A 9,217-nucleotide genomic window follows, 5' to 3' on the forward strand; every position below is an offset into this window, starting at 1 on the left:
TGATGATAAATCCAAGTTCACCCTTCATTCTAGACATACAAGATAAATCCAAGTTCACCCTTCATTCTAGACATACAAGATAAATCCAAGTTCACCCTTCATTCTAGACATTATTGATGCAACCATGCTAATCGGTAGCCACCGCTTGGTGGTTCTGCCTAAGCCAACAGTTCTCTCTCGTGTTCATTTCCTCTGAATTCAAGTTCATCGAGCCATGTTACAACGGCGTTACGGTGGCACTAACAGCCCAAAACTAATGTCAGCAAGAAATCAAAATTACACAAAGCCATTTATCGTCCATCCAACCAATTCAACATCTCAACTTGGGAAGTTCCAAACTAAAGAAAATCCACAGCATTTCATGTGCTAATAGAGCATTACCCACATAAATCAGCGCGTTGCAGTTTCTAAAACAATGCTGATATATAAAAGGAATAAAAATGATACATCGACCTGATCCTACAACCAAGGCAGGAGGCATAATCTACCACTCACTTCAGCTTATTACTTTTAATCTTGTACCAGAAGAATGCACCATTAAGTCATTTTCAATCATTATTTAGGTGCAGTGCTCTGTTTCTCATTTTTGTTGGGGTTCTCCCTCCTGCGAAGTTCAAATCGGTCACCATCAGCAGAAGGATCAAGCGGCCCAGGAGAATCAGTGGTATCCATGCTAGGCTCAGGAGATGTATCAGTGTTGAACTCTTCATCTTCAACAAGTTTCCCACCTGAATCAACACCTTCGTCGCTGTTGTTGTACCTTTGATTGGACAGCAACATATCTCCTTTACTGACCTTGGAGTCCACTTCATCAATAGTTACTTCTGTCTGGGGAAATGTCTGCTGGATAGGTGCATCATTGCCGATAATAGGCATAGAATTGCTGATAGGCTGGCCTGTTCTCAGTTCTTCTCTATAAGCAGCCAACTGAGACTGGTATCTCTCCTTGTCCTGTACACCTCTTTCTTGGTACACCTATTAAAAATAACAGAAGGCACATATCGCATGACAAAATAGCTGATGATTCGTAGAGCTGAGATTTTAATAGATGTTTTCTTTCTTACAGCTTTGTCTTCAGGGCTTAGATTGTTCCACCGTTCACCAATCATTTTACTGATCAGCCTATCCTGGCTAGGATACTCTGGCTTTAGCTTTCTGTGCTGGTCCTGGAAAAAGAAATTATAGCCGCTCCTGTTCGGTTTGGGATGTCTGGGGTCTGTTGTACTTAGTTTCTTCCTGCGTTGCCTCCGCCTATGTCCACCCTTCGAACCAGTGTTGTTTACGGGCATAGTAGGTGCCAGAGTTGTAAGAGCAGGTTCCTCACTGTAATTATAAAGGATTGCTTTTGTGGATTTTGATCCCATAACAACAGTTACAATGTAACCATATTCAAACTTGCCATCAATTATTACATCCACATCAGCATTATCAGAAGCCAAAGCTGGGTCTAAAACAGTTTAAGGAAAAAAAGGAATTAGTCATATAAACGTTAATACCTTTCCTCGAGAGTAATAAATCACCTCCAAGTCGTTACAATTTGTTAGCTATGTTTGTCGTTAAGGAAGCTCCATATAATTTGAACACAATATGTGTGGCTGTTTGTACTGAACTTCTACTGAGCGATATATAGATCTAACTAATGCCAAACAAACCATACTAAACTAGAAAAAGATTAGTGAATCATGTAAGTAACAATATCATGAACTCATGATAATACAAGGCTTCTAAAAACTAAGAGAAACGTGCATACCCATCCATATCTGATGACTGCTACGTCCAGTCACAGTGATCGTCTCTTATTAGCTGTATACAAGCTTGCCATGTCAATTTACTCACCATCTCAATGGGTTGAATCGTATAGGGCAACTATTTAACACTAGAACCCACTTTTGTTAAGATTATATGGGTCTAATCGGATAGTGAGTAAAAAAATTAATGATGGATGTGTTGGATTTTGTGAAGAGATGGTATTCAGCATAAGAGATGGTTTCATCCCCAGACTCTATGCCATGGACAAAAATCTGAGACGGAGGGTTAAGAGATAACGCTACACTGGAGAGGGAGAGGCCTAAAGAAGATGAATTGACTGAAACTGACCTGAAGAGGCACTGGTGGCCCTTTTTCTTTTGACGGTGTTTTCTGTTTCAGCTCTCACTTCTATGCAAGGCAGTGATCTGTTATCTGCGGTAAAAACATGGTCTGAGTAATGGCAACAAAGTGACAGTCAGATCTAGAACAAGGAACTCTGTAGATTGCACACACCAGTTTCTTGTTGATACCAGCCCTGTGCTCCAAAGAAGTATAGTTGTTCAAAATGGTATAACAGCGACATATAGTATTTCTTCAACATAAAAGAAGCATTTGTTGCAGTGGCAGGGAAAAGAAATGACGCGGTTACTTCTCTCCATCTGTTTTCTGCCTTGACCTGTGCGAGGCAGCAACACGATTCAGTTATCAATCTGACCTTTTGACTTTGCATATTTACAGATCAAATGATGACTAACAACAAATTCAAAAAAACACCACAAATTTTGATGTGTCATGTCTTTAACTTGCTTTTCTTTGACAACAATCTCTGCATGCCAAAAATGTAGTAAAGATTCAGATATGAAATTTATACCAACCAAGTCCTACGCAGCTGCACCAAGCAAGGTCGGTTTACAATTAGCTGAATCCAGGTTCCAGTTAAAGTGTTCACAATTCTGTTTTTTATTTCTAAAACAAGTTCTATGCTATACAAGTTACATAATCAAATGGTACATTAGCCAGTCCACATGTTTTAACACATTTATATCATTGATGTTTTTGAAGGATTTTTGTGAAATTTATTCTTGCCTAAATGGAATTGCTTGTGGGCTACTCGTATGATGAGCACTGATGTTTCCCCAACAATTGGCATCTTGCATAACTTTAAAGCATCTAAATTGGAAGTGCTCTAACTATATCTGGACTGTGGCAAGAGAAAGGTAGCACTAGGAAATCATGCGTGAGAATTTCGTTACCCCGTAGGATAAATTGAGTGAAAATAAGATGAAGACCTACCAAAGCAATAACAATGGAATCCATATGAACTGCAGTTGCATGCCCATTTTCCGTTCGAACAAATTTTTTAGAGTCATTGCTACATGGAGACAAAGTTTGATTTAACCCGAATGTAACAGCAATTCATGTAGGCCAAATTTTTATTTCAAGAATTTGTAGGTTAGTTAATTGTCGAGTGGCATATGGCTAAATGATTAGCTGCAGAGTTCAGCTATTGAATGAGACCTGACAGTATTGATTTTTTACATCGTATTTTTTTACGGGATCCACAAGACAGACTACATGATTGCGACTCCAAATTACTTTGTGGCATTCAACAGTACCTAACAGAACATAGTTGGAGGGGCGATATCCACGAGCCTAAATGTCATATTACCTTTTCGGAGTAGTACAATTGCAGCACAATGTAACAATATGGCCAGACAAACTACTTCTGAAAGAAACTTTAAACCACTGAATGTAAGTAATTCTATTAATTTCTTGCCTTATCAATGCCACCTCGTGACGTAACTTCCTTAAATAGTTGATGAAGATCCAGGTCTTTTCCACCAATAATTGGCACCCTTACAGTGAAAAAAAGTGAGATACACCAAATAAAGTATGCTCAATGATACTGGTACAGAATTATAAGCAAAGCTGGCAAACAGGTTGGTGTCCCACGTGACAGAAATAAGGGGAAAAAAAGAATACCCACAAAATGATATGAGGTGATGTAAATGACAACACAAGCTGGTGTGTTTCAAAGACCACTTGGTAGACTGGTAAAATAATTATCCGGAAGGACAATATCCAATTTGAATGAAACAGTAGTCCCATATTCAGAGGCGTAGCCAGCTACCAGATAGACCAAAGCATATGACAAACTAGCTACGCAATCGGTACCAACAGGATTATGGCTCGAGACATGTTGGCCAATTAGGGCCACAAAATATAAAGAGAGGGAGATTAATAAACTAAACGAAGGCGGGTCAAAAGAAAATGCAGGCATTTGCAGAATTCGTTATCAAGATTGCCGCGTCTGACCAAACCTCCCTTTCTCCCCTCCCATCTTTATCTCCAACTTGAAGGAAAACAAAAATAAATGCAACAACAACGATAATTAAAACATCATATAGAACAGCTCGAAATTATATTGCAGGAGCATGAAGGGTGAAACGGTGATGTATCGAGGGGGAGGAAGGTTGCCACCGATCCCTTACTTGAGCTTTGTGCCCATGTGCGCGTGCAGCTTCTCGAGCTCAGCCCTGAAGATGGCGGCGTCCGTCACCACGCCTTTGTGCTCCGCCATCCGCGCCGGGTACGCCATGAACCTCCCATTTCCGCACCCCGCCGCTCTCGCCGCTGGCACCGGTTCCTCCACCTTCTCCTTACCTTTATCCGCCGCAGCGGCAGCATCCACAACGAACATCTCCGACGCTGCCCTCATATCCCCTGCGCACAAACGACCAAGCCATAATCATCATCACCATCGCCGGTCGTCTCCACAACGGACATCACGCGCCCGTCCGCCCCGGCGCACGCATGGGGGTGGGGGGGGGGGGGGGGGGGGGGGGGGGCGCTAGCTGCATCTCCTATTAATTTTCCGTTGGAAAGCAGACGCCTCTGCCCTGCTCACCATGATACAACACTACCACGCGCCCATACCTTAACTAGGACAGGACGAATATTTTGCTCCTACTTTTGCTTTAGGTTTTCGCCGGATGGATTACTGTAAGGTTAGCGATGATAAAATACCGCTATAGATCGGTAAAGAGAAAGGGCCGGGGGTAAAGGGTGAGGCGGAGAGATGACATTATAACCCAAGGTTGGGCTGGTTGTTCTCCGCCATATGTGTTACCGTCAAACAAAAAGAAGATATAGATAGACATGGGGAGTCCAGTAGTAAATATAGGTAGGTATATAGGAACATGCAGATCAGTTTCATGTGTACCTTATGATGTGTTGCCTAGATTTAGAACTGTCACTTTATTTACACTAGTTGAATGTTGTGTATTACCCCTAAAAAAGATTTAGTGGCATAATTAGCTGGTGTTGAGCGTCCGTCAGCCGTCATGGGCTTCCGATTGGTGATCCTCATTGTCGTCCGATCCGGTTGTCTAACGTTATCTATTATCCTACTTTCATCTCTCTTCCAACTTTCCCCCACCCTTAACCCCAAGTTCATCATCACGCCCCCTCATTTTGACCCCAGCTTGTCGTCCTATCCGTTATCGACGGATGATCATCGAGATCGGAGTTACGATGTTGCTCCTAGATTGTTCGGCCAAAGATTAGAACACTTTGATCACTCCACGCACGTGACCAAGGTATTTTTCCCAGGTTCACGCCACCGTAGCAATGTAACACCCTACTTGATAGAGGCAAAGGGGTGTCTCCATACTTCGATGAGATGATAACTATCGATTTGGTAGAGTCGACCTTGACGATCCGACTACAACGTGCGACCATGTTGCACCTTAGCAATCGCTAAACCAATCTCTCCAAACCAAATTCTCCACTCGTTGGACGAGGTCTTTCTTCCTACGAACACCTCACCACCGAATGAGAAACTTAGCCTCCAACCCGACCAAGAGAGAAGACACGGTCAAGCCAACGCTGGAGGTTACTAACAATGCGAGAAGCACGATGCTGCTCACACCGAATGTCTATTCATGTAAGCAATCGAAGGACAATCGGGATTATGATAACAATAATCTGAATATTATGAATATAGATGAAGTATTGATAAAAATGGGTTCCAAAAGCTCTCTTGGTTTGGTCGTTGGATCAGAACGAATTACACGAAGTTGCAGCAATGACTAACTTTTAACTAAACAAAACCCAAGGAAAAAAGGGATTGGTCTACTTATATAGGACTAAGGGTGTGAGATCGGTAGAAGAGGTGTTTAGAGGTGACGTGAATAGAATACTTGCATAAATTAAAATCCTAGCCTTTTCCCAATTTAATGGTTGGTAGATTTCAGCGGCTCTAACAAGTCTAGTGCATCCTACACATGCTAGTCAACAAATATAGCAGCGAAAAGTATAGAGTTTGCACATGTAGTAAGGAGTAGAGTTTAGGAAGATCAAACGTGAAGAAGTTGACACGACGATTTTTGGCATGGTTCCGATAGGTGGCGCTATCGTATGCCCATGTTAGTGGAGACTTCAACCCACGGAGGGCTCTACCCACAAGGGGTCCATGAAGAAGCGGCCTTGTCCATTCCACCACGGCTTCCGTCCACACAGGACTAGCCTCACTCACGGTAGATCTTCACGAAGTAGGCGATCTCCTTGCCCTTACAAACATCTTGGTTCAACTCCACAACACGAAGTAGGAGGCTCCCAAGCGATACCTAACCAATCTAGGAGGCACCACCCTCCAAAAGGTAATAGATGTAGTAGAATGATGAACTCTTGCTCTTGTGCTTCAAAAGATAGTCTCCTCAACACTCATTCACTCTCTCTCTCAGATTTGGCATGGGTAGGAGAGATTGATCTTGTGGAAAGCAACTTGGGTAGGCTAGAGATCAAGTTTCAAATGGTAGGATTGGAATCTCTCGATCTGAACACATGAGTAGGTGGCTCTCTCCCGGAAAAATGGATATGGCAAGTGTATGTGTGTTCTGAGTGCTTCCTCTATGAATGAGAGGTAGTTTGAGGGCTATATATAGGCATCTCCCAAAATCCAACCGTTACAACATTAATGCCCAACTTGGTGACACCGAAATTAATCTCGGTGGTACCGAGTTGCACTAAATGTGGCAACTTTTGAATTCTCGGTGAGACCGATATAGGAATCTCGGTGGTACCGATACGATGACCTAGACAGGTTTCCAAACTTGTTGAGACCGACTTCAAACTCGGAAATTCTGAAACTTGAAGTTATCTCAACGGAATGTTGGTCACCCAATCTCGGTGGCACCAATGGAAATGTTGGTTGTACCGAGATGGTGGCATTGGCATAGGGTTTGTCTATGTGTAAAATTGGTATGGCCGAGTAGGAAATGTTGGTGGCACCAATTTTGCATATGTGGCTTGGTACAAATATATTTTGTGAGAGAATGGATGAGTATTTTTGGTGGCTATCTCTAAGCACTTGAGCAACCAATTCATCGTAATACCTTATCCCATTTTAATAGTATTGGCTTTCCTATGGACTCAAAGTGATTTCTCACAAAGTGTAAAATGAAGAGTCTTCTTGCTTGAAGCTTGATCGAATCCTATCCCTTCCTTCATCAAGGGGCATCTCCTCACAAACCTATAACTAAAGCTCTGTGTGGACTATACCTGAAATATACTAGGTAAAAGTGTTAGTCCAAGAGGCAATGTATGTTGTCGTGAATTATCAAAACCACCAAGGGAGCATATGTGCTTTTGTAAGTGCATCTAGTGCCCCTTAGTGATTTTGGTGGTTTGAAGACTTATAGGTTAAGTATCTAATGTGTTTGTGAGTGTACACAGGATCTATAAGTCATTGAGGAGTTTGAGATATTTGAAGAATATCGACCCCTAAAAATATATGTCTTCAGTTGAAGAAATTGGTCTGAAGCTGAAGAAATGAATCGCGAGGAATCTGCGATGAAATTGATATTCCTCATGAAGATACTGATATTGAGAAGTCTGGTGGTTCCTCAAGAAAATCACTCTGAAGAATTTGAAGCATGAAGATTTACACTTTCTGTTTTATTTTCTTCGCATTTGAGTAATAGGAACACCGTACTGTTAAAGGGGGTCGAAGTTACACTTTCGATTGAATTTCCTCATGATGCTCAACCCAAGCCTAATCCTACCAAAATCCTCAAGTGAGGAATATGAGTGACATGAGGACTCTCACAGTTGAGGGTTCCGACCGTTTCGATAGCCACGCCAAGTCACTAGTCTTATTCACTCCAACAGTCATATTATTTAAGGGCATTAGTGTCAAATCATGTCGGGATGCTCCCAGGCTATAAATAGCCACCCCCACAACCACTAGCTGGTTGGTTGCTCCATTAGAAACTAACACTTGTCATAAGAGCAACCCAATTCCTCAGAGCCTTCGAGAGTAATTCATCAGTGAGGAAATACACCATACACCGAAACCACAAACCAAACCTAGTGATTGAGCATCACTGAAGAAGTTGTTCCTGTGTGGGACTGAAGCCTTTTACCTTTGAGGACTGTGCATCCTCCAGACGGTTAGGTTCATGGTCTAGAGCTTTCCAGCAGTCAATTGTGGATCGCTGGGTGACCAAGTTTGTGAGGGTTTAGAAGTCTGCCCTGAAGACTTACCACGAGTGTTGGGTGAGGACTGTGTGTCCTTAGCTCAAGGAGAATACGGTAGGGACTGTGTGTCCTGGGACTGGGTGTCCTTTTGTTTCAATACCAAGCCGCTCCAAACCAGATGTACGACTGTCACAGCAGTTGGAACTAGGTCATCAATGACTGTCTTCACTGAGAAACGGGTTCTAAGTCCTCAACTCCTTACTTTCCTCATATTATGTGTTGATGACTTTCACTGCGACTGTTTGAAGAATTTGTTGAACACTTTCTCTAAATTTCCTCAACCCCAAATTCTTCACGTCGGTTAATCCTCATCTGTATTCTGCGTGCCTGCTCACAGTGCAATCTGTTTCCACATTCTTCACTCTGAAATACTGCTGTTGTGAAAGTTGCACTTCTGATCCTTTACTGTTTCCGCTGTAAGTTAGTCATCAGTGAGGAATTTCCTCAAAAGGAATTTCCTCAGTGATGAAATTCTAAAAATCTCCTATTCACCCCCCCTCTAGTCGATATAACGCACTTTCAATTGGTATCAGAGCAAGGTACTCCCTTGTTGTGTGTGATTTTGGTTTAACCACCTGGAGTTTTAGTTATGTCGACTGCAGGCATGTTTAAGGTGACTGCAACATGTCCTACCTACGAAGGAAAGAACTTTCCCTTCTGGAAGAACAAAATGCAAATGCATCTACAAGCTATTGATAATGATCTCTGGTATATTGTGGAAAATGGCGTCCCCATCATCTCTGCCAGTGTCACTGCGGCTGATGTGAAGAAATTCAAGCAACTCGATTCTCAAGCGAAGAACATCATCTGTGGCCATCTGAGCCCAGGCCAGTTTGGAAGAGTAAGTGCTTTGGGCTCTGCAACACTGATCTGGGAGAGACTGTGCAAGGTAAATGAAGGAGTATCAACCCAGCGTGACTCTCGTGTT

At 42.5% G+C, this 9,217-nt stretch overlaps 1 protein-coding gene across 2 annotated transcripts; it reads right to left on the bottom strand.

Annotated features, from left to right (window-relative positions):
• Positions 1-289: 289 nt before the first annotated feature.
• Positions 290-4,872, bottom strand: LOC123402051 (high mobility group B protein 9-like). 2 transcript variants are annotated; one of them, XM_045095911.1, is made up of 7 exons: positions 4,687-4,872; positions 4,242-4,473; positions 3,527-3,605; positions 2,263-2,425; positions 2,098-2,181; positions 1,065-1,447; positions 290-975 (listed from the first exon to the last, which is right to left on the bottom strand). In XM_045095911.1, the coding sequence occupies exons 2-7, from the start codon at positions 4,466-4,468 to the stop codon at positions 556-558; spliced, it is 1,356 nt and encodes a 451-aa protein (XP_044951846.1). In that variant the 5' UTR covers positions 4,469-4,473; positions 4,687-4,872; the 3' UTR covers positions 290-555. The 2 variants fall into 2 exon arrangements, with proteins under 2 accessions (XP_044951846.1, XP_044951847.1); XM_045095912.1 differs by having other exon boundaries at positions 4,658-4,872.
• Positions 4,873-9,217: the final 4,345 nt, after the last annotated feature.

The sequence above is a fragment of the Hordeum vulgare genome, chromosome 6H (assembly GCF_904849725.1).
Source record: "Hordeum vulgare subsp. vulgare chromosome 6H, MorexV3_pseudomolecules_assembly, whole genome shotgun sequence".
NCBI classification, from domain to species: domain Eukaryota; kingdom Viridiplantae; phylum Streptophyta; class Magnoliopsida; order Poales; family Poaceae; genus Hordeum; species Hordeum vulgare.